Source organism: Pimephales promelas, chromosome 1 (genome assembly GCF_988280905.1).
Source record: "Pimephales promelas chromosome 1, fPimPro1.hap1.1, whole genome shotgun sequence".
NCBI lineage: Eukaryota > Metazoa > Chordata > Actinopteri > Cypriniformes > Leuciscidae > Pimephales > Pimephales promelas.
This window is the reverse complement of record NC_142769.1, coordinates 37,540,719-37,567,361: the sequence shown is the minus strand read 5'-3', so window position 1 is coordinate 37,567,361 and position 26,643 is coordinate 37,540,719. Positions and strand designations below refer to the sequence as shown.

General features: G+C 37.4%; 2 protein-coding genes across 5 annotated transcripts in view; both read left to right on the top strand.

The window, feature by feature from the left end:
• Positions 1–26,643, top strand: part of tub (TUB bipartite transcription factor) — a 74,384-nt gene that overhangs the window by 31,960 nt on the left and 15,781 nt on the right. For 3 of the 4 annotated variants that reach the window (XM_089129598.1, XM_039688607.2, XM_039688604.2), the window contains exons 2-3: positions 13,554–13,605; positions 21,149–21,311. In XM_089129598.1, the coding sequence (XP_088985724.1) occupies positions 13,554–13,605; positions 21,149–21,311 (215 nt within the window). Of the gene's footprint in view, positions 1–7,077; positions 7,644–13,553; positions 13,606–21,148; positions 21,312–26,643 lie in introns of those variants that run through there. The other variant, XM_039688605.2, reaches the window with a different exon arrangement.
• LOC148998469 (uncharacterized) lies at positions 490–1,964 on the top strand. Its single transcript, XM_089129494.1, has 5 exons — positions 490–1,011; positions 1,112–1,173; positions 1,259–1,324; positions 1,422–1,540; positions 1,655–1,964. The coding sequence occupies exons 1-5, from the start codon at positions 863–865 to the stop codon at positions 1,853–1,855; spliced, it is 597 nt and encodes a 198-aa protein (XP_088985620.1). The 5' UTR covers positions 490–862; the 3' UTR covers positions 1,856–1,964.

Genomic DNA, 26,643 nt, shown 5'->3' with positions numbered 1-26,643 from the left:
TTGCATAGACCCTCCTCTACAAACTGCACAGCTGCCCATTTGGGATTTCCAGCCACTGCCAATGCAATCTCAACTAGATGTCAGTAAATATTTATCGTCACAATTAAAGCAGTAATGACAAAAGGTCATTGAGAACCTCTGCCGTCTGACTGATTTTTAATGAAGAGATCATTAGATTGTTTTAGATTAGAACTGATGGGCTTGAAATCGCTTGTGGTTCTGTGATCCAGTTTCTGCTTAAATCTGAGACATTTACATAAAACGAGGAGAGAGAAAGCCTTGAAGAGTATCATGGAGGTTTAGTTTAACTTTGTATTTATTCCTGTAATATCATTTAAAAAAAACACAACCTAGCAAATTGAACATCAATTGATCCTCCAATTAAAATGGAAATCCTTGGGATTGGTTTAGGGTAGTGTGCTGAAGCAGGCATATATAATGTAATCAAAGGGGAATCACTTCAAAATCAGTTCACTAGCACTCACACTGCGTCAAAAGGTGTGTATACGGGAGAATTCGGACAATGAAAATGCCCGCTAAATGTGCTGTTTGGCAGGGATCTTTGGAACTTTGTTATGCGTACCTGTAAATGCCTGTAAAGGCCCGAAAACAGGAACTTGTCTGACCACATGCTGTTAGTTGATGGCTTGGCTTTTTAAATGCTAATTTGTTTTGGGACTGGCAGCTCAAGTTTGCCCCTATACCCCTGCCCCCCTAATTAGTATTCAGGAAAGGTGATAGGGTTTACCTTGTGTCAATCTTCAACAAGTGTTACGGAGAGCAGAGTGGAGATGTTACTCCTTTATGTAGGGACAATGTGGCTATCAAATCTCTGAGTCCGAACGAAAACAGACTGGTGTATATGGCAAATGAAAGTTTGAAGAGGATATTTGAAAAGCTGGAAATAATGGACATGAGGTTGGATAAGATGGAGGCTGACATCAATGAGCTCAAAGAGGCAAAAGAGGAGCCTGCTTCAAAGAAATTAAAGAGATCTGGGAATCTGTTCCGGTAAGTTATTTTCTGACCATCACGGTGTCTGCTTATCTTTGTGTGCTTTATTTATAAATGTATTCGAATTGAGCCCTCATACTATGTTGGATTTTTACAGGACGCTGCATGGAGATTGCACAATGGGGAAAACAACATACACAAATATGACCCACAGCCAAGGTATATCTTTAAAACTATTCTTTCATAACAGTCTTTTCTTCTAAATAATATTTTTAATCAACCTTCTTTAATTACTGCTTTGCAGTCTATCCTCCCCCCACAACAATCTTTTTAATGGCTGTACCGGATGTAGATCTTGCTGTTGTTAAAGGTAAGTCACAAGAGAATGTACCAAGGCTACAACTATTTAACTGTATAGATTAGTTATAAATAAACATATCCCCCCCTCTCTATCTCCATCTCTCTAGTATCCTGCAAGACTTATTTTGAAACTGTTAGAAGGGGTTACAGGATGGCCCAAGATGAGAACAAAGACAAGATGGAGGACAGAATGATCATTATGCTCATGAGACAAAGAAAAAGAAGAGTAAGTATAAATACATGTAAATCTCAGTAAAAGCCTCAGCCTGGGAGAGGCTCCCATCCCAACCTATTTGATATTTTCAGTGGTTTAATTACTTTTTTCCCTCCCATTTTGCAGCTGCTGAGCTGCAGGACTGGGGTTCTTCAGACAGAGGAAGAGGCAGCTATCTGGAAGATTGCAACAGTTGACAACATGTTTGAAGAGTGGGATGCCATCTTAGATGGAAAGTCGGTGTGGGTTGTTCGGGTTATTATATTGTTTTACATATATTATACACAGGCCTTATATATTATATGGGGTTATTTATTGTATGACTAATAGTAAAATGTATTCTGTGCTAATGTTTTTTTTTATTATTATTTATAGAGTTTTGACTGTGTGCATGTAAATATATATGTCATGTGCCCAGTGTCATTTACAAATAATAAAAATAACAAACTCAACTTTGTCTATCTGATTGTCTTAACATTATAACCATGAACACCAATGACAATGAATATTAATAATGAGTAATAATAAACCCAAATGAGGCCATAAACTGGACCAATAGTGTGGGGGTTTAGAGGAGAGACAAAGCATTGAGCACCCAATCCTATGTAAGACCTTGACCAATAGAAGGAGGCCCATGCCTTGTGTCCCAAAGGTGTGAAATGCTAATGTTCCCTTGCATTGACCCCTACCTGGGGATTATTCACCATGGTAACTGATGGCCCTATAGTGGCTCCCTGCTGTGCCCCAAACTTGGTACATATCCAGGAGTTTTCGGGATTGTGTGACGGGACAGCAAACTCCCGTATACACACGTTTATTTGTGGAGTACACAGGAGTACTCAGGAGTTTTACATGCCCGATTACAGCTCTTTTCACGCAGTGTCAAGATGAGAGTGAGAAAGACTCTTCACTTCCCTATATATCGTTTGTCCTTCTGCACAGTAACCATCTTATTTCAAATCATTGGTTTGCAGATCCAAGAAAATATATCGGTTACCTAACGTAACCTCGGTTCTCTCTTGAAAAGGGAACAAGTATTGCGTAAGTTAGCTTAACGCTACGGGCAGTGCTCGAAGTGGGGCGGTACTCACGGCTACGCAGTACCAGCACTTCTAAATTTTGCTCTTAGCTCTTAGAGAAAATAAATATGATTTCACACAAAAGTGCCCAAAATGCACAGAATTTGCATGCTATAGAGTGTTTTAACAAGAACTAGAGTAGGCTATGTCAGAAAAGAAAAAGACTCAAACATATTTATACAAGATTTAGCCATTTAAACTTTTTTGAAGTTTGGGTAAAACTATTTTTTATAAATAAATAAAACGAGCAAACTAGTCAGAATATAAGCTTTTCTTTTAGTTTATGTAAAAGCCTACACAGACAGGTAGCCTGCATGCTCAAATCAAACCCGAGTGTAGGCCTACTTTTTATGTTTGCTGTCTTGTAAACATATCGAAGTACAGTATGACTGAAAAGACAATATCAGACCTGTTTTCTTGGTTGTTTTTATTGTTTACCATTAACATGCAATTGTTGTATACTTCCCATCTTAACAAACTTCAAGAATTAAGTTTAATGACCAACTTCTAAAAAGAGAATGTTTCTTTGTAAAGAAATGCGCGCACACACGACTTGTTTAAATAAATTTATATTGGTAATAAATAACAATAAATTGTTGTTGTACGAGCAATATTTCCAAGTTTTGTTTTTCTCTGTAAAAATTTCAAATGTCATGATTTGCCAATGCAAGAGAGTACCGGCACCTTTTTTCCCCCACTTCAAGCACTGGCTACGGGAACTCGCGCAATACAAGAGAACCTCTCGTAAGAGAACCACAGAACCCAATGACATAAATATTATTATTATTCAACTCTACTGATAATAATAATACTGATTTACAAATGTTTATAATATAATAGGATTATTATTATTATACTTTCTTTTCAATTTTGAATAAAAAAATATTGCACACCAGAAAATAATACTTAAGGGTAACTAAACCCCTGGTCAGAGCCTGACTCCACCCACTGGCAATATTTGAAAAATGCTGGAAAAGTGGGCAGAGCCCAGCGGAGGGGGGCGTGCACCTGAGACGCATCTCTTTGTATGGAACTTGCCTACGTCACCAACAACCGCTGTGTCACGTACCACCGCAAACATCCAATAGGAAAATTCAACTGCAGTAGCCACCGTTCAACCCGAAGAGGGCATCACTAAGACGTTTTTACACCATATATTGTAGAAATAGAACACTTTATAAACAAATGCCAAAAAAGTTACTCGAATCAATGACTTGTATTAATAAAGATCCATTCTTACAGATCATTAACTAAAAAAAGTTGGTTTAGTGTTTAGTTACTCTTTAATATAAATCCTAAATTTAACTGGTAGCCAATGCTTAGAGGCCAGAATATGTGAAAGTGGTTTTATTTTTGATGCAATTTGATAGTCAAATAAGCATTAAAAAGCAAACATTTTGCTACACACACTCACTTGTCAATGACAGTGTCATTTGATCAGAATAATAAAGAAAGATCTTACATTCATTACTCGCCCACACACAAAGCGGTGTAGATTTATGTTCATTCATCGGCGACCGTTGGCACCTTGTGACCTGCATGGCTAATGGAGTCTCTGCATTATTAACAAAGCTCTTCATACTGTGGCTCTGCAGCTGCCCGCACGCCGCCCTTGGCAATGCTAGCTAGCCCCATGCTACACAGAGACCCCCTGTCATAGCTTCTCGGCACTGAAGCGCTACAGTGCATAAAAAAAAAGCCAATAACTACTTAACATTTGTGCCAGTGTGACACTTTATTGACTACCTTTTGGACTTAGCCAATCGAGTTAGCGGCGTGTGCTTGCTGTTAGCTCAGCTTGATGGGGGGCTACATAATTTTAGGCACGGTGGCCGTAGGTTTAACTAATGGATCTGCTCAAACGACGAGCTTGGTATAGTGTGACTTCAAATGGCTGGCAGTAGCATCAAATATTTACCAGTCATGCTGCTTTTCCACCTGCTCTCCCTCTGCTGGAGCGTAGCGGAGTGCGTGTGATCCAGCAACATACCACCGTGTTCGCTGTTTTTGGACGCCGCTAGGAAGAGTATTGACCTCGGTTCCCGGGCAGGGATGGTTTGCAGGTCTCTGATGAACAACTTTGGCCACAGAATATGAGGCGTGATAGTATCAGTTTCTTTTTTTGAGCACCAGTTGAGAACAGGGCAGGTGTTCTGCTGGTCTTTGGCTTCAGTTCTTTTGTCTGAAAGCAAAATCGCTGTGACTTCCTTTCAGAAAGATATAATAAAATGGTGTCATGTGGCCCAAATCAAAATAATTGCATTGATTTGAGTTCCTTTTTTCAGATAAATGTTTCAAATCATATGTATTTGTATAAGTGTTGATGGTCTCATACTCCAATAACAAGAAATACATAGCTGCCTTTGGGAAATTGATGTTTCTTAGAGTCGTCAGAGCTCCTTCGGAGAAGTAAACCTAATGTATATGAAATACGGTCAATGATACTCAATTCACGAACAAAGTAAATGGCTCTCTTTGTGAATAGGCAATTGAATCATTGGTTTACCCGATTGATTCACTCAACATGTTGATTTATTCCGAATTTAAACGCAACAGTTCTGCTCTCGCTTAGTAGGTAATATTTTTGTTGGCAAAACTAAACAAAAGCAGACAATATTGTGTCTAAAATATAACACAATATTAACTTATTTATTGAACTATTGTAATAAATCAATATCACATTTGCACTGCTATTTGGGACAAAACATCACTTGAGAAATATTGCACTTGTTACTCGAGTGAAATTACTTAAAGTCGGCATGAAATCAAATTTGACAAATCTTCTTTTTATATGTAATATTGTAGTGTTTATTATAAATGATTTATCTGTGCACTTCATTATTTTTTTTTTAAATTTGTGGAATGACGTGGAATGACGAAAGGGTGCGGCCAGATCCGATGAGGGTGTGGCTATCGGTGCACCGCCTCTCAGAGAATCGCATTCAAATCTGCCTCCATTTTGTTTGCAACGCCCAACCTCCAACGATCCAATCAATTCCCGATGGACGAAATCAAGCCCTGCCCTTTTTTTTCTAATTTCAGAAGCCGTTTCAGTTGGACATACGTCACGACAAGGAAAAAATGACAATATCAACTTCTGTTTCACGCCGACTTTAACTATATCATGATATAAGGAGACAGTAACTCATAAAGGGGCATTTTTGCCCTGATATCTTGAATTTTAAGGGCATTCTAACTGCATTTGAGATGCTACATCATGCTGTGGGTTGTTGCTCTGCTTCATGTTCGTCATCAATCATTTTATCAGAAAGAAGTCTGTCTTTTTCATCTGAAGATCCTTATGACATGTCATTTAATCATAATGTTTCATCAAAATCACAAAAATGTGGAAAATTAAACGCATATTCACGATACAATCAATAGCATGCATTTAAAAAATAATAGATAGGGTGAATTTTCATTTAATTCCAATGTCTCTACTTAATTTCAACTGTTTTCTGACATGCTTCAATAATTTTTTTTTTGTCCACGTCAGTTTATCAATTTCAGCCACCGCTTTGAATTGCATAAAATGTACCCTAAACAAATTGATTGATTTCTTTACATGTCATACATCATACTCTGAGCGGGCCAGAATCAGAATATAAGGACATATGGACCAGACCTTTTGTCTGTTAGTCAAATGTGATGCTACATGAGACTTGTGTCGGCTATAATAAGCGTGGTTCTTTCCTGAAATAATGTGCTCCAGTTTTACTCGTTTCCTTTTACTTATATTCTGATTTATATTAACAGCAAAAAGCTACATGCACACAAAGCACCAGGAGTATTTTATTGGTCAAGGAAGAGTGCATGCCTGAGGCATGAGCTAAATCATCATGACTATGTGTGACACTGAGGAAGATGAGGGAGTCCAGAGGAAAGATGAGAAAGCTGAGATACAGTAAAACAGAATACGCTTCAGGCTGCTTGAAGATATTACAGAGAAACATGAAGGCTCGCAGGAGTGCGCTTGAGACAAATACGGAAGGACAAATAGTCGTTTTTCATTTAGGAACCACTTAAATGGTTTGCTTAAATCCAGCAGAAATATTGCAGCAGAAGTCATGTAGCGTTCTTGAATTCTGAATATCATTTTGGCATTAAAATACAACATCCACAATAGTGATGAGTTAATTTACCTTTGTTCTTGGCGGCAGCTAATGAAGGCCGTTGCGTGATAATGCTGATATTAAAATATGTACATGAAGTCATACCCTCATTTAGCCGAGTGAAGTACCAAGGGGACTTAAAAAAAGAGCGCAAAGCCAATGAACAAAGACAAAATGGTGTGCTGAGTTTGGATTCAGCATGTTAAATCAAAGACAATTACAACTGCGCTGCTCTGTCCCATGTTAATGAGCCCAGCTCTGAATGAAAGGATGAATAAATCATGGTTCAGAAAACACATTTGAGGCTCCCGCTTTTCAGAGCCTTGTGTGTGTGTTTATTGATAGACCAGCGGAGCATCACGACTAACATCAAAGCAGCTAGACAAAAGGGATTCACTCTTATATGTTCTCCAATTCTTAGGGCCGTGTGTGTTATAATGACAGCGGTCTGAATGAGAGATAGAGAGAGCGCAAATGAGAGGGGGAGAGAGAGGGAGAGAGAAAAGGGAGGGAATAAAGCAGTCGGTACAAGGCGCAGTTGAGGAGAGCAGAGCAAGAGCCACGGTTTACAGAGCAGCATACGAGACGATGGCGAGAGACGCGCAGTGAAGGTGAACGGAAGAATAAAACACGAGGGATTGTGAACAAGCAGAAGAAAAAAAAAACGGTGCATGACTGGATTCACAGCAAGGCAGCTGAGTCCGGCTCATTATGAAAAGGATCCGTTGCAGACTGCAGGCAGGGTTGTGTGAATGGAAGAGACACTAGATCTGTAGATAGCGGAAACAGAAGTGCAGGGGATGGTTGGGCTGCATGGGCTCTGTTGTTGGCTTCACTGCTGCTGTCCTACACCGCTACACTCGAAACCCTTTCAACACCCTCAGATATGAGCTCCAAACACTCATCGGACTGGATCCCTTACAGGTACATCTGTTTATTGGTGAGCCTGCATGTGTTTGGTTGGAGATGATATATGTGATAGGGGATTGAGGATGATGAATGGTTAGGGCTGCAAAGGTGACAAAGGTGATTCTCTCGTCCTTGTACTCTTGGGTTTCTCATGCAGCACGCAGAGCTACAGAGTATGTGAGTGTCCAGTTGTGCAATTGCTGCTGAAGTTTTTGTTTATATCAGCTGGTCGAATACAATATCTATTACAGGACTATAACGATAAAGATGGGCCGTTGGTTTTACGGTCACTGCTGCATTATCACTATATTGTCACCTTATCTTATGACTGTTTATGTTGATCTTGTTATGCTTTTAGAACTTTTTGAAACAATTTTGAGACTAAAATGCTAATTAGGTGGCTAGCATAGATACAATTTTGTTGAAATTGTGAGAATTTGAAGTATGAGTTAGAATGGGTAACGTTTTAGTTATGTTTTGTACTGTTGTGGTATATTTTCCAAAAAGGTGTGAATTTAGAGTTTTTATGATAAATGTAGCTGCTGCATTTATTTGGTCAAAAATACATTAAAACAGTAATATTGTAACAATCTATATAACTCTTTTATATTATTTTAAAATGAAACTATCCATCACTTCAGTCAGTGTTACATGATTCTTCAGAAATCAGTCTAATATGCTGATTTGGTGCTCAAGAAATATTTATTTTTAATCAGTGTTGAAAACAGTTCTGCTGCTTAATATTTTGTGAAAACTGAAAATTCAAAAAAACAAAACAATCAATAAACAACCCAAATGTCAAACACAGTAATCAAACTCGGGGGGGAAAACGCTCAGAAATGATATCCAGGAAAAGTCAAGACTTCGCACGGGAAGTGGTTTATAATGAGATGCAGGTGTATGTAATCAGCACAGTGCAGGTGTATGGTGTTTAGTGTAATCAGTTCAGGGAGGTGCATGATGGGACATGTAGTGCAAGTTAACCCAGGAAGCGCGTGACTAATCGTGAAAACAGCATTTATTTAACAGCACTGTAAACTTATTTATTGTCACTTTTTATCCGTTTAATGCACGCTTGCTGAATATTATTAATATATTTAAAGAAAAATATTTTAAACGGTAGTGTTAATATGTATTATTTTAATTCCATATTTTCCCTAATATGGCTAATATCTCATCTTTAAAAATTCTTTGCATATATTTTGCTTTATATTTTTACTGACTTGTATTTCCATCTGGTTTGGTTGTCAGTGATTATCACTGTATATATTTTTTGGTTTATGTTTGCTGTTGAAGGCAGTCTTGCTTCTGCCTCATTGTCATGGCTGCACTGCCTCCTCTTGTCTCTCATTGGCTCTTGGTTGCTATAAGTTACAAGCCTACTTTCCTCCACTCTTTCTTTGAAAGCACTTGCCGCTTGTTGCAGGGAGCTAAAGGTACCGCTCAACCTACCCTGGAGGGTCTAAGGCTGTCTCTATGGGAGTGTGTTTTGTTTGTGAAGATCTGCCCTCTCCCACACCCCAGTTTCCTGTGTGTGAGGTCTGTGATTGTGACCTGAATGGATTTGAGAAATCTAACAAGCTTTGGCAGTGGGGGAGCTTGAGAAACGGTTTGAGAAATGCATCTCTCAAAACCATTCTTATTTTGAGAGATGCATACATGAGTCATATATTTTATCTGCACCCGGAAAAAAAAAGAACCTCAAATGATACAGTTGCTTTTAATTATTTGTCATAGACATTAGTGGGATTAAAAGGAGGGTGATTTAAACTTTTTGAAAATACTGTCATTTACTCATGTCTCTCCACACTTTCTTTCTTTTAAGGAACACAGAACAAGATGTTTGGACCCCATTGACAACATATACTTTTTGGTCTCATTTTAATTATAGAAACATAACTGACAACGCCATTAAAGTAGGGTAGTTTATTTATTATAGTGCTTTATTTTTTTGTTTCAAAGCAGCTTAATAAACAGAAAAATAACTGAATCAGTGATGCAAAATATGTGACACATTGAAATTCTACTGAAAAGCAGCTCTAAAATGACACTACTGTCATTTATTCAGGTCAATTCAGTTCAAGTTTTGCTCTCATCTCATAGTATCAGTGTAGTCAAATCAATAATATTATTGAATATTATTTTAAAAATTCTTTTAAACACAGACTAAGCAAGCCAAAGGCGAGAGTGGCAAGGAACCCAAGATCCATCAGGTGACAGAAATGGCGAAAAAAACCTTTTGGAGCTCAGTCGGTGGTCCAGTTCTCCTCTTGCCAAATGAGTGCTATTATAGATTAAATACTGCGTGTTTTCCATATTGTACATTAAAGTTGTGGTTAGCTGCAAAGTAACATTTGAATGAATCATATGTGACTTTCAGGCAATGATTTCCATCCAAAAAAGAAAGTAGGTCAATAGAGGAGCAGCAGTAGGGCGATTTGCTATTAAGTGGCTTGCTTACAGGCAGATTGGTAATGCAGCAAGATCTGGATCTTGGTCTTTTTGGTAGCAGTGAGCACAGACAGTAAATGTGTCCTTCTCTTATCTCTCCCTCAGTCAGCAGGGCCTTTGGGCCCTTCATGGTATTTTTTTCCGGGCGTGATGAACATCTCCTCCCCTGCAGATGGGGCTTGCGATGAAAAATGTATCGTGCTGGAAGAGCCGAGTTTGCCTCAGCTGGATCATCTGCTTCACGCAGACTAATTTCACAGCCTTTTCCAGTTTATTTGAGGGCCATTCTGCTCTGTTAGGTCACAGGCCCTACACATGGACACGCACACATACTGTACACACACCGAGCTCACTGGAGGTTAACAAGGACCTTGTTGTCCTCAAGCATGGAAAGATAAGTACCATTGCCTGTTTTCAATTTTGAGTTCTGTCATGCTAGCGTGCTTGTACATAAAGAACACATGCATTTTTAAAGAGTCCTCCTTACAGTGTCCACATAGTGCTACAGTCTAAGAACTTTGTCCAGATCAGAAAAATGTTCTCTAAACAACAGCAGCATTTTTTAAATTATATTAGATAGATGGATAGATTGTTTTTTAAAAAAAAGTTTTTTCCTCCATCAAATTGTCCTTGTATAATGTCCTTGTGGGCGCCGTCATCTTTAGAATATTGTCTTTGAACTTCCGGTTTCGCGGTCGCTCTGTATATTTCTATGGCATCGCTGTCAAGGAGTAATTAGCTGGTGAATTGGATTTACTTTTTGTAGAGTTAACAAAAGTTATCATGAGCATTGTAATGTTCATAAGCATTGTAAAGCAGATAACAAATGTCGACCGGGAAATTTTTTACGAGCAGTTCATTCATACCTATGCAAGATCGCTTTGAAAATACAGACCGGAAGTCAAAAGACAATGAGCGCAGCACTGAAAAGGGGCAGCACTGAAAAAAATAGCAGTCCGAGGCAATTGTCCAGAGCCTTAAATTGCTCAATGTAGAGTTTTACATTTTTTGTTGCTCTGTGATCCACTTAGTAAATTTAATAAAGAAAAGAGAGGATCAAAATAAGAGTCTCATTGCAGGTGTAAAGCTGGAAATGAACTGTGCAGTAGTGCTGTGTAAATGCATCCAGACTCCTTAAATGCATTCACCCGGTAGAAAACACATACATCAATAATTATTCAAACTTACAAGTTGTGATTCTGAGGAGCATGGTAGGGCCCATCTTTCACGAGCAAGTGTTTTGCGAATCCCAAGTTGTTCGCTGGCGGGCATTATGCAAATGTATCTTCAAACCCTGCTGTAGTGCATTTATACTTTGTTTTGCTTGAGAATTAACAGGTAAAAGTAAAGAATTCAAATTAGCAAACATTACTTTCTGATTCCGATACACTCGTACAGTGAAACACCCACATGCATACACACACACAAAGACACAAAGTGAATTGTCTCTGTCATCAGTGAAGCTTGATGGTGAGGGAGAGAAATTCTCCCGCACATTGTAGGCAGCTGTCAGCACATATCAATTTATCTCTCATCCCTTGTTGACCCTCATTAGAAGCGCTCTGTTTATGTCATTATCTGCCAATCTGATGGGAACTGACACCCTTGACTGCTGGCATTAGGCAGTATGCTTTGTGCATGTGTGCATGTATTTTAGCTTTAGGAGGGGAGTCATGAATTTGTGCATTTACACATTACTATTTCTGGATCCTGTGGTTTGTGTCAGTTTGTGAGTGCACTGAATAATAGGTGTCTGCATTTCTGAATGATTTTGTACCCATGTGCATGTGTGATAGAAATGGTGTCAGTGTTGGCAGTCTAAGAGTGAAATTTCTCAGGTTTAAATAGGGAAGTAGAGACTTTTAGTTGGGCGCTGGTTGATCCTTCTGAGCGAGAGAGGGAGAAAGAGATAATCCTTTTTAAAAGACAAGCTTAAAGCAACATGAATTTCCATGCTGGTTGGGATGCTACTGGTTTGAAAGTAGCCAACGTAGCCATACTGTTTTCCAAAATGTGTCTGTCTATCGATTGTTCGATCTATCTGCACTGTCAATCTCCTTCTGTCATTCTGCCATTCTATCTATCGTTCTGTTATTTTTTTCTATAGTTCTGACTTTTTTTGTATCTTTCTGTTAGTCTGCCTGTCTGTCGCTCATTCTGTTTAGTTTGTCATTCTAGCATTCTAGATCTATTGATCTAAATGCCATTCTATTGTCCTCTCAAAAAACACAATATAACATGTTTTTTGTACTATATGTAACCTACTATTATTATCTACTATTATTATATACCATTTATGTTACTTACTGTATGTTACTTGGGGTTATAATCACAACTATAATCAAAAAAGCATCATTAAAGAAGAAAATTTCAAATGGCATTTAGAGGCTTTTGCATCTGAACTCTTCATTTATTCATATATATATTAAATAAACCAGGCCTAGCTGTCAAAGACCTTAGAGTTTTCATATTCTTCAAATTTTGTGTTTGAACATATTTTATTATAGTGAAAGTAAGTGCATCTAATTAGCATGTTTGTGTGTGTTTTCTAATGTCAACAAGAAAATGTGTGTAAAAATGCCTGTGGTGTTCTGAACCCAAACTGCTGTAAATCTTTTTATAATTGTTTTGTATTGTCTGATGACATCCAGAGGGAAGCCAAATCAAAACGGATAAAACAGACAGCAGAATTCTTGATTTCTAAACAGTATTTGTACATGTGCAGCTCTCTATTCTGATTATAAAATATGTTCCTACCACATGTTGAAAGCTACACCTTGGTTGTGCATTACAGATTACAGAACACAAATCCTTTTCCACACCACCGTTGATCTGTCACACTTCTTCTCTCCGCATGACCCACCACAGCCACAAAGGAAGCCCTCCATTGCCATTTAATTAACACAGCTTTTGGCTCAGCAATAACAGGGAGCAGAAATGCATAAGGGGATCTGGAGTGAATGTGTCATAGCTGGTTAAAGGGAACGAGAGGAGGGACAGGCAGAGCACAAAGGTCTCACCAGAGACCTCCCTCCTCACAGGACCTGAAAGAGCACAATGAGTCATAGCCATGATCAACACAGCAGCAGCAGTCTGTCCTTTGAAAAAAAAATATCTTCATACATACATTTACTGTTCTTCTTCCCATATTCTAGGTTTAATGGCCAGTAAATTGAGACCAAATCGCTGATTTATTTATAGGATTATATAGGAGTCGCTAGACATCAGCTCTTTTAATGATGCTGTATGAAATAAGATAAATTATACTGAATATTGATGCCATGTTTTGTGCAGCAGATTTTAGTGAAGGACATAAACAGTAGTGAATTGTATCAGTATATGTATTCTCTTGATAGTGGACTGGATTTTTGTGTACATAAAGCTTGTTTGAATCGCATCTCTGTGCTACTCTTGCTGTAGCATGTCTTTTTTTGTGAGCTTTCCCCATTGAATCTTGTTTTTGTCCTTCTGCAGTACCTTGGATGATGAGGGGACGACCCTGCGACAACAGAAGCTGGACAGACAGGTGAGTCTTCCTTTGGTTTATTTTTAGCACTGTGACAGAAGGCTCTGCTCTAAGGAAATGAGATCAATTGAAAAGAATAAGGAAAAGAAAAAACAGGCAGAAGTAGAACAATGAGAGAGAACCCATTCATTGAGTAATCACATTACAGAAACTAATGGTTTAAAGAAAATGCCTTCCCATATGCCATCCCTCACTTTGTATTAAATTATGTGCTGTTACTTCTGTAGACTTGAACCAGATAGCTTTGCAAACTCATGCCAAAATTGTTATACCTACAGTTAGCAAGAGTTAATTAGCCTTGTGGTTTGTATTCTGATAATCCTTTGTTATTATGCTGCATTCACAACATGCTATGAAAAATAGGATATTTTCCACTTGTGAACTGGTATTTACCAGTGTGTTGCGTTCAAGTGCTTTTGTTGTCGTAATGTGGTAAAAAGATGGAGATCCAGACCTGTTATTTAGCTAAAACTATTTTAGATTACTCAAGTCATCTGCAACAGCAAGAAAATGATTTATCAAAACTCAAAAGGTAAATAATATGCTGTATATTTTTCTAGATCATGAATAGTATATATTTTTTACCATTCACGACTCTCGCGATGCTCTCCACCATTTTGAAATGGTCAAAGGTTATCTCATCTCGGCAACTCGTCCATCAAAATATTCTACGAGTTTCCCAGTGGTAAATACCACATGAGGGGGTGTTCATGTGCATTTTCCACGGCGGCTTTTGGTATTTACCATAATTACCATAGCACATGAAAGCACCATTAAACACAATGGATTTTAAGGAGAACAGGTAGGTTCCCTGGAAAGGGAACCATTTTTGCTAGCTAGGTATCCATATCCAATATAACTGCTAGCCTACTTGCCATTTAGACTAACGGTAAACTAGCTTGGAGTCCCTTTTATGACGTCACACCCAGCCTATTGGAAGGGAGGGGGCATGCTTAAAACCACTGTAAAACACTGTAAAAACATTTCATATTATATGCAGAATTTTGGTATAAAAACATAAAAAACAATTGTTGGCGGTTCTTATCTTTATGTGTTATGAACTGCTCCGAGACTGGGAGATGTAGATCCAAATGCAGCTTTAATATAAGAATAGTCGTACAGGCAGGGTCGAGAATCAGCAGACAGGACAATGGAGAATACACAATGGGAATCCAAGAAGCAGGCAGAGGTCAGGGCAGGCAGCAATAATCAAAATCCAAGAACAATCCAAAAGTCAAAAAAAACAGAACACAAACACAGAAAATGCTCAGAAATGCAGACAAACAGTACAACAAGACTTCGCGGTGAGTGACTGAATGAACAAGGTATATATATAGCCAGACTAACAAGATGAGACAGGTGAATGCAATAGTGAATGAGGTACAGGTGAATGTGATCAGTGATGATGAGTCCGGGAAGTGAGTTCTGGGAACTGTAGTTTGTGTGAAACATAGTCTTATCTGGAGTGCCCTCTGGTGGCTCAATAGGGCACTCCAGCTGGTAACCGTTACATTATGTTTAGTAAATACATTGGATTTCGTGAAAAATTTAATTTGCAATTTACACTTTATACTCTCATAAATCTTTGTCTGTCTTCCAGCAACCACCCGTAACAGTGACAAAGCGTGGAATGCTTGCAACTGCTGTAGCAGTATTGAAAATGAAATCAGGGTTATTCACACAGATTTAGTGGGTTTACTCTAAAATCCAGAAAGATGTAGAAAGATTCAGTGAAGCATTCCCAGAGTATCAGAACTACAGAGCTGAGACAGATTTAGGGTGTTAGAGGAGACCATCCGCCTCAACCTTAATGGATTTTTTTCCAGAGAAAACCAACAGTTCAGAATTCTTTGTCTGTCTAAGTCCTTGCTCTCTTCAGCTGTCCAAAATATCTATAGCTGGACTGTTGATGGGAGACAGTATTTTAATGAGCCACGAATATTAGAAAAGCAAGCCTTCATGTTCCGTACAGTGAGGGAGTTTGGAGGTTATATTCTCGAGGGTGCTTTGCATCGGGTTGTCTGCTATTGTGCTGTAAACACCAGTGGTTCTTGCAGCTGGATAGGAAGACAAGGATAATTTGCTCCAGATTTCGACTCAAGCCAATAGGTTTAGCCCACAGCACTCGGCTGGTCTTTAATGAACCTCCTACTCTCATCACAAGACCATGAGACCAAATTACCATGTTTATTACCTGTCTGCTTTACATAATAATAACCTTGAAGGAGCCTGAAATTGTTGAACATCACCTTAGCCAGCCTCTTTATGCTCTCTATAGCTTCAGGAGTCTTTGACCATTGCGTTTCAATGAATTTTAAGGTGCTGTGTGAGCACATATTACGAGTGATCTGTTTCAATGATACTGAAAATGCTTATTTGGCACCACATTAGTTCTGAGAACAGAGGAGAGCACAGACGGTGAACGTGTTTAGGCAATGTTTATGCAGATAAACAACTTTTTATTAGAACAGCAATATGGAGATTTGTGCGCTGTGCAAAGGCACGATTCCTCAAGCAGCAAGGTACCGCCAATAGAACAAGCTTTGAATAGAAACCTCCTTAGGGAGACGCGATCTTGGAGGAGCACGAAGCATTATTAAAAACGCATGAATTCATTGTGTCTCTATGTGAAGATGACACATTTTAAAGCTTAACCCTTGTGCATCAATTAAAAAAAGTTACACATAGGTAAAAAGAGGACAAAAATGTCCATGTCAAAAAACTGTCATAAAAATGTGATGCTTTGGAGCACAGACTTAAGTTTGGTATCATTTTAAAGAAGACCCTTTGCAGATTATTGCTGAAGTAAAAAAATAATAATAAGGAAATCCAAAAAAAGTTATAGGTGTAAGTTTATGAAAATTATTTATAAAATAATATTTTATATAAAATATATATTTTTTAAATCAGGTTGAACTCAAAACTACAATAAAATCAAAGCCATAAATCTAAATAGGTTGTGTTCCAAATTTGAGGATGATATCTCAAAAAATGAGCTTTCAGTAACAGTTTGTTTATGGGCATAGTAACATATTTTCCCCATTGGGTCCCAGCAAAACCCCACTGGAGCTCACAGTGATTGGATTTGAATTTGCAGTTTTTCTCTCTCAGTCTGACAAACACACACATGCGCACACACACACACACATATTTTTTTATAACACACATACTAACCACACTCTGACATCCATACCAACACACCCACACAAATATTGTTGCATAATTTATCCAGTTGGCTCTATAGTATGCCGAACCAGAAAACAGGAATAAAGCGATATTTGTTTTATAGGCCAAACTTTAAAAAAAATGACACCATCTGATAAAAAATAGTAAAAAATAAAATTTTGAAGCCTTGCCATCAGAATGAAAGCCTCTTAACAAAGATTGCATAATTTTATAGTTAACTGAACCGGGGATTAAAAATGGCAGTTTTAATGGGTTTCAATGGGGACATTTTTGTCCAAAAGGGACTGAGAGGGAGTATTTTTTGTACCTAAAGCAAAAAATATTTTTTTAAGAAAATGACGGTGAAATAGTAAAATTCCAATAAAAATACACACCTGTGCCAAGTTTTTTGCAGTTAGCTTTAACACAGGCAAAGTGATCAAAAAAACAAAACTGAAAAGGACAAAAATGTCCACAAGGATGCACAAGGGTTAACACAAGCACTGGGTGTGTCAAATCAAATGATTCCAAATCTCTGGTTTTAATGCTATCTCTATGATATAATGAAAAGTAGGGTATTGACATATACAGTAGGGCTCGGCATTGTTTCTGATTCACAAGCTCTTGATTTAATTATTCAATATCAATTTGTTTGGATATACATATCAGGTACAGTGCATGTCAAGTGCATGTAAATTTGTTTTGGGAAAACAATGTGCATTACTGTAATATTAACGGGGTGGTATAATGCCTTTTCTCAAGATGTAAAATAAGTCTCTGATGTCCCCAGAGCATGTATGTGAAGTGTTATCTCAAAATACCCCATATATATATATATATATATATATATATATATATATTTAATATAGCTTGTTTAAATTGTCACTTCTTGAGGTTGAGCAAAAACGCACTGTTTTTGTGTCTGTCCCTTTAAATGCAAATAAGCTGCTCTTCCCAGCACAGGGGAGCTTCAAGAGCTTGTGTCCAGACACGTATGAAAATTTAAAAACCTTTTAGCCATTTTTGTTCAAACCGAAATAAGACAAAGATCGAGGGACTCAAGAAGAAGTGACAACATGTAGACAACATTTCTGAATGGTTAGTTGATGATTTTATGTAGCTTATGTATAGAACATATTCTGTCATGATAATATACAAATCGTGTTCCCGGGGGCGGGTTTATGTAAATGTTTGGTAATTTGAAAATACTGGTTTTCTACTGATACAAAGTTTAATTCTAAACCCTGAAGTATCCCTTTAATGACATAATTATGTTTCTACATTCCAGAATGTACAACATTTCAATGGTGTCAACTTATTTTTCATGACAGATTTATTCAAACATAGGTACAATAAAGAAGACACCTGTCACATTACTAGAAAGGAAGCGCACGACAGGAATAATCCAAGTAAACAGTATTTCATCTAAAAATATACAGGAACACCCAGGAAAACAGACTTCACAACCACTTTAACACTGACATCACAGAACAAAGAACTGAATAATCACAGGACTTAAATACACAGAGGTACTAATGAGTAAATTAATTGGACAACAGGTGAACTGAGTCATTAATCAAGGGAATGCACTGGAACACACTAGGAAACTGGGTCACAGAGGCATGCGGGCACAGGGACCAAGCGGGCACCAAAACGGAATCAAAGCAAAGCATACATGTAACGTTACAGCATCATTACCAGTAAAATTATAATGATTATATAATATAGTGCATATATTTATCAAAATGCACCTCTAGAGCTATTCTTGTTGAATAACTGGTTTTAGACATTGAATGGCTTTCCTGAAGTAAATGCAAAATTATGTGAGATTGTTCCCAAGCTACTTTATTGACATCTTTCCACAGTTGAAACACTGATTGAGCGATTACATGAAACATGATACTTTGTACATTGTTAGTTTTGCTGTTTCTTCAAAATACCTTCTCATGCTCATGTTTATTTCGTGAAATAACTAGTAAATAGCTAGAGATGATCATTCACTGGCGCTCCACACTCCTGCTTGAATTGAGGCGCGACAGACACCACATTAAAGAGTGCCAAAACCACATTCATTGTTTACATTTTGTGCTAAAATGGAAAGAATGAGAAACCTGAACAAAACAACAAAGCATAAAGCTTATTGTGAATATTGGACAGTAGGCACGCTAGAATTAGTGTTTAGTGAAGTATAATGCCTTTTTTCCACACATTAACAGAAAACAGCACAGACTAAAAAATCAATTTTGGAATTTAAGAATCAATATTGGTTCATCAAAATGAAGATTTATTCAATGGATCTAATAAAATGTAAAAGGCTTTTTTTATTTATGGATTTTTAAAGCAGCTAATTGCATTTTTCTGCTTGCATAATCTGTGATAATAGGTTCTTTTCTCATTTGCACACCACCCACCAGCACAGGGGAAGGGTGTCTTTTCTGTCTGACTGGACAGACCTGGTCTCAAGCCCACTATTCGCTCATGGATTCCTTTAATGTTTAATAGACTCCAGCGCTGGGATCTCCCCAGAACTCTTTACTATAGCTTTACATAATGTCAGGTTGCTGCGGAAGTGAAGAATGTTGTGTGGTGAAACCCAAACTGAGTTGAACATGCAGTCATGTGTGAAGAGAAGGCGTGTTGTAGTGGCTGGTTTTAGCTCTAACTTTAGAGACTAAAGTTATTATTTGTGTGGCTCTGTTCCATTGTTGTCAAAACTCAAAAGTTTCCAGATTTAAAGATGTGTTGTGTTGCACTTCTTTTCTTTTAAATTAAGTAAACAATTTTTATGAACAGAGAATGAATGTGACGGATCAACTTATATAGCAAACACAAACAAGGATAATTCATAGAACACAGCTGAAACCACTTAACTAATAATGACGGTAACTATGGAGACAGACGAGTGGCGGGAGTCAGAACAAAACACGTGACAAATAAAAACAAACTGAAAGTCCATGAACAAAACTAAACAGAATGGTGACGTCAGTGCTGTGAGTCATGGAGCTTCAGTTGAGCGACTGAGAAAGCTCACCTCTTTAGTTGCCTTGGCCCTTTTTTAGATATATAATTATAATTAAATGTATATATTGTTTTCATTTTAGCTTAAGTTTTAATAATGTTGTTTTTCTCGTTACTTTTTCTGTTCAGGTTTACTATAATTGTATTTTTCTTCATAAGATTTGTATATTATTATGTGTATTCAGATTGATGCTATAATAATAATAATAATGCTTTATTATATTATCCAAAATAAATAAATAATAAAATATATAAGATAAATAAAATAATAAAGCATTTATTTTTAAATGTGATTGTTGGTACATTTTACTAGTATTTATCAATTTAAATATGAAAAATATCCCATATGAAAATTAGTTTCGAATAAATTTTCTTTATAAAAGACAAGATTTGGTCTTCAAAAAGGTACGTCTTGAAAAAAAGGGTGGAGGGGGGGTATATTATCATCAGGGTCGTCTTATATTCGTAACAATACGATAATTACACAAACGGTCAATACTACGATTATTATTACAATTTTTAACATCAATTTTTTAGGTTTTCAGAAAACGCAGCAGATGCATCATCATTTCACATCCGTTGACAGTAGTTGCCTTTTGTGATCTGCATTATTTATGTAGAAAGAACAGAAAAATGCATCCCTGAAGTTAAAACATGCAGTGGATCCGGTCCTCATCTCCAGCTCTATTTTAGAAAATGGAAATAAGCTGAATAAAATTGGCAGAAGTACAGAAGCAGTGCTATGTACTATGAAACCCCTTTAATAATACAAATACCTGCTGTAATACTGCAGTAATTTTAAGCAACTTTTTGTTTTTTTAGGCTGAAAAATTTGAATTAATCCGCAACTACAAGTGTCAGTTCTCTCCAAAATATACTGTATATATTTTGTGCCAGTTATTTGTGCTCACATTTCATTTCTATATGTCTTCATATTTTTATGCCCCAGTACCTCCAATCGCTCCCAGAGCACCACAGCAAAAGTGGCTGCCCTCTGCTCCTGGTGTGTGTGTGTGTCCACGGTTTGCTGTGTGTGTGTTCACTACTCCTAGTGTGTGCACTAACCTGGATGGGTTAAATGCAGGGGTCAAATTCAGAGTATGGGTTACCAATACTCTGCCTTCACATGTCACTTTCGCTATTAGGGGGCAGCCCTAGACGTTACATGTAGTCATTGATCTGTTTTTTCTTCAGACTGCATCTTTTTCAGAGAAGTGATACATTTGTGATTCCACTGCAGTTTTTGAAAATCATCATGTTCTCTATGATTATATATTGCATCGAGTATCATATAGCACAAGTACTGTAAATAAAATCTCAAAACTGTTTTGACCTATTATCTTTTAATGTGTGTTTGTAGCGAGCTTTACTGGAACAGAAGCAGAAAAAGAAACGTCAGGAGCCCCTGATGGTGCAGTCTAATCTGGACGGACGGTCGCGGGTGCGCAGGACCCGGCAGTCGGAGGAACAGGCTCCCCTCGTGGAGAGCTACCTCAGCGGCAACAGCAGCACCATCTACCACGGTACACATAGCCACAGCTAAAACAACACTTTCATAAAATATCACATAACCATAGTGTCACAGAGACTCAAGATTCAGGTTCTGTCTCGAGGGCATGAGATGTTATTCCAAGCTGTCTTTACACTGACATATTAATATCGACCCAAGCTGCTCAAACAGAGTGGTCCACAAAGGCCGGTGATTGAAAATGGAAATGCTTGTTTGCTGATTGTTCGCCAAACAATGGTGCCATTCTTCGCACTGCCAGCGGTACTGGCTTGAGTTACTCTATTGATCTCTGTCCCAGACTGCTCAGTGTTAGAAAAAACCCTTCCTACATGGTCAATGCAGACCTCAATCATCTATATTAAAACATCTGTTTGGCATTATGGGTAAGCTCTACACAATGAAATAGCCTATTCCACAGAAAATGGCAGAGTAACACAAGTAATAAAGAACTGTGATGTGTGTTATAGATCTACATTATAGAGTTTAACAACATCTTATATATTTTGTTTGTTTAAAGCGACAGTGTTTTTTAGAATTATTTCTATATTTCACAATATTTTGAGATAAAATTGGTTGGTAACACTTTAGTTTAGGGTCCAATCCTCACTATTAACTAGTTGTTAGCATGAATATTACTAGGATATTGACTTTTTATTAGTACTTATAAATAAGAAGTAATTATGAATTTATTAAGGCAATAGTTGTAGTTAACAGTTAACAGAAGTACACTGTAAACTATAAATTTGTCTTATTAATAAGCTGTAATTATGAATTTATTAAGGCAAATGTTGTGTAAACCCTAACCCTCAAAATAATTAATTTGAGTAGAGCCAACTCAAATGATACAAATTAGTTCCATCAAATTAACTTTTATGAGTATTTAGAACTTTCTTTTTCTATGAGTTCACAAAACTGACACATTTTAAATAAGTTGAACTGCTTAATTGTTTTGAGTTTTATAAACTTTTTCTTTTAATTTAGATAAACTTAACTGAAACTGGGCTAGGATTTCTATATCCCAGCATGCTTTGCCATGAAACTCAAAAGGGAGAGTAAATGCTGAAATTAAGTGTTAAATAATGCTTTTTGTGTCAGATTATGTTGAGAACTGTGCTATGCTATCAAAGCATTGTGTTACCATGTGTGGACTCGTAAGTCAGTCCTAGAGCTCCTTCTGTCCGATTTTAGTGGAAAATCGGGTCCATATGAGACGTCCAATAGATTTCTTAGTTATTCCTGTTAATAGTGAGAATTGGACCATAAACTAAAGTGTGACCAATTTCTTTTTATATTTTCAGATATTTATTTGGTTTAAAGGGGTGGTTGATTGCGATTTCACTTTTTTCATTTTAAATAGTGTGTAATGTTGCTGTTGGTGCATGAACAGTATCTGCAAAGTTGCAGCGCTGAAAGTTCAGTGTAAGCAGAGATATCGTCTTTTAAAAATCAGGAAGAATATTGCCTACAAAAACGACTCCATTGGGACTTCAGCTGGGTTTTAGACGTCACTAACCCACACATTTGCATCAACCCCTCCCTCCGGAATATGCAGAAAAGGGCATGCGCATATTTCTGCGGCACGTCGAGTGTGTTATGTTCACCCAACTGTCAGGTCTTCTGTGTTTTGGCTTCCCACGGATGCTGACAGTTCGTCAAGAATGGATACAATTTATGTTTGATTATGTTCCTGAAAATGACGATCGTAATTTAGCTCTCTGTGCTGCGCATTTACGGAAGACAGCTTCCAGAATCTCCACGAGTTCAACACCAGATTCAACAAGAAACTGTTACTAAAACATGAAGCAGTTCCAACTTTAAAACCAGAGGCAGCAGTTGTTGGGCCACAACCTGTAAGTAGGCTAAGACTTCATCATTTTAAATTTATTTGCACTTATAATTTCAGACGTAGCCTTGTTTTTTATTTTTTTCAAATGCCAGCGCTGGCTTCATAGCCACTAGGCTACTAGTTATGCTATTTTGTGTCTACGAAAAACGCGTACAAACATTATGGACCTGAATTTTGTATAAGTACTAATGTTGTAAATGTATTTTTCATGTACATGCTTTATGACGTAATTTTTGATTTGATCAAGAACGTAAACTTGCCAACGCTGTTTGTGTTTAACATTAGTAGCCAGTCAGTTGCTATTGTTGCCAGTCAGATGCTATTGTGTAAAACAAAACAAAAAAAATGTAGCAAATTATCATTCAGAAACGTTTAGTAAGAGCCATGTGTGGTGAGGTTCTGTTTGACTCTCTTCATCGCGGCTTTTTCTCGGTCTGATTATGCCTCAAACTGATACTGCAGTTCGACACATATTTACATCTGGACCGGAGCTCATGACATGCACGTTTCGCCCGTAAAGGTAATGGGCGTTAATCTTCCGGATAACGTGAGCGACAGTTTAGCCAATCACAACACACCGGGCCAAACTAACCAATCTGAGCCCACTGCCTGTTTCTGAGGGAGTGGTTTCATAGACTCAGTAAGTCGACCTGTCGTTTAGGGGACAGAGGAGAGCGCGGCTGACAATAAAGGTGAAGTTTATGAAAAATAAGACTTACATGTTCTTACAAGAAAAACCACGAATACATGTTCGAAACGAAAAAAAAAAAAGCAGTCAACCCCCCCCCCCCCCCTTAAATCATTCGATTATGTACTTTTACTATTTTATTAGTATTTCTATTTAAATTTATTTTTAAAACTATATTTTTTATTTTTAGTACTTTAACTTAAAAATGTTTTGTTTCAGTTAGTTGCCAAGGCAACATTTCTATTCTAATTTTCATGTACGTTTTTAAGTTTTTGTTTTTCATCTAATGTTTGATTTTATTCAATTACTGCAAACTTTTAATAGTTTTAATTATAGTTCACAGGAACATCATTTCCGTGCACTCTGTAAGCAGTCTTTAAATGCTTGTTTTGATATGCCAATGCCTCTGGTGAAGTTCTGACCTTGTCAGAAGTTTGTGGTCACATTCCTGCATGTGACTCTGCTCCTATGACATTTGTCTGATGAAGAACCAAAAGTAGTTTTTCCTTTTTTTACAAGTTGAGGGACTAGATTGTTTTCAGTTGACATGATGCCACAGAGACTGTCGATAGAGTTGATCTTGTACTATGAGTCCAAGACATTCTAAATCAGTTGATACTGATCACCTGTACTCTGGGACTATAATAATCCTCACAGGCTTGTGTTGTGTTATGAAAGAGAGGAATGTCTGTTGATAGCGGTTTACAGTATTATGAATAATTTACTGTGTTTCCCTCAGTGTTGAGCTGTCTCATCAAAGAGAGATCACCTTTGGCTCTCATCCAGCTTGGGCTTCAGTGAATTGTAAAACTGTAATCGATTATGCTGTGCATATTATTTCCTTCTTTGTACATTTGTGTTTGTCATCTTTATTTGGATGTTTTCAATTTATTATGTCATCTTTACACTGTAAGTGCAACATCTGAAGTGGCATATAGACCTCAAACAAGGTGCATTTGTACATACAATTTAGCTGCACAAAGGGGCATCCATGCAGAAGTAATGTTATTGCATAAAATTATGACTAAAAATATAACATTTTTAGGCAAATTGATTCAAATGTTTTAATAACAGGCCATTGTGTAATTATTAAGCTTTATTCTTTTTGTGGATGACACTCATTTCATGGAAAATGCAAACAATTTATAATGTAATGATAAAATATTATTTTGGTTTTAATTAATCAACTTTCTAATACTTTATATAATCTTACATGTGTTGAAATCCTGCCCTCAACCAGTGTTTGCTTTAATATTTCTTTGTATGATTTTATTTCACCTGTTAAGCTTTGATAATGATTAAATTACATGTATATTTTGAAATGACAGCAAAAACATTTGAGGGTTTGGTTGTCACAGAAGCAAAGCAGCATCAGAGCCATTTAAGGATTAGGGTGGGTCAAAGCTGCATGTTTTTACAGCATTGCGTCTTTACAGAATTGAATGCAGACAAATAAAACCTTAGAAGTGAAGAGTTTTACTCACCTGTGAATTGATGCCTTCTGTCTCTCAAACTCAAAGCATGAGTAAGAAAAAATAACTTCATTCTTTCCTTCTGAGTCACTTCCTCTTTTAAAAATAGCAACATCTTTGTTGTTTCTTTCCATAACTAAATCATTGATCACTTTATCTCACTATGTCTGACAGGCTCGTCTTTTTAAGGATTTCAGTGTTAGTGATGTATTCCATCAATCGACAAGCTTCCAACTGACATATGCTCTTTCGAGAGTATTATCAGGAGGCACAGACTCAGAGGAACCCTTCTGATCTGTTGCTTAAGCCTTAAAGAAACCACACGAGTTCACAACCTTGAAGGACAGTTTCAATGCTTTGATTTCACAGTTGGCTCTGACTGCACACTTCATATGCAACTAACGGTCTGCGTGTTTGTTAAGTCCATGAGACCATAAGGTGTCCCATTTTCATTTTAACTGTGAGAAGGGTGCCCGCGAGCGCCCCCCTTTGTGGTCGTATGCACCTTCGATGCGCCCTTTTGCACTTCTTCCCGACAGTCAAAGTGCCGTTATGTCATTAAAGTTGCAGACTCGTAGGAAAACTGCAAGTGTTTAGTGTGCCATTTGGGAAATTAACATGGAGCTATATCAGTCTCGGTAACATTTCACGCAAAAAACATGATGCACACATGCATTTCACACATGCATTTCATGCGAATTTCACATGCATGAAACCTAATTCATGTGCACTATATATATATAAAAAAAAAGCAATTCAGCTGTGCAAAATAAAATGATATATTTAGAAAGTACATTTCACAAATGCAAAACACAATTCATAGATATACTGTACAACTGTAAAAAGTTTTGAATGTTTAAAATTTACGAGTTTATCCTTGAATCTGAATATGCAAATCATCATTTTGAGACTTTCCTGGCAGCGCTCTGCTCCCACCTGGATCAGTCATACTCTTTAGCCAATCGGATTTAGTCTTATCAATCAACCAATTATAATCACATGAGGGCGTGCCTGCTTGGATGTTACATCATCAGCTTCCAACCACAGTTCAAGTCATGGCTAAGCAGAGTTTTGTGGAGTCGATCGGTTGCAGAACACACAATAAAGCAGAAGAATAGGTTCAGAATATATTTAATAAACCACAAGAGACAACTATGGGCAGGCAAACAAACACAACTCGGGCATCAACGAGAAAAAAAAGGTCCCGAATGTAAATTAGGTTTCATGCGTGTGAAACTGGCTACGCATAGGCTTCATGTTTTTTTGCGTGAAATAATAATGAGACTGATCTATCTCCATATACGAGAGCAGTGGGATGTATAGCGTTTTTTTGTGCTCG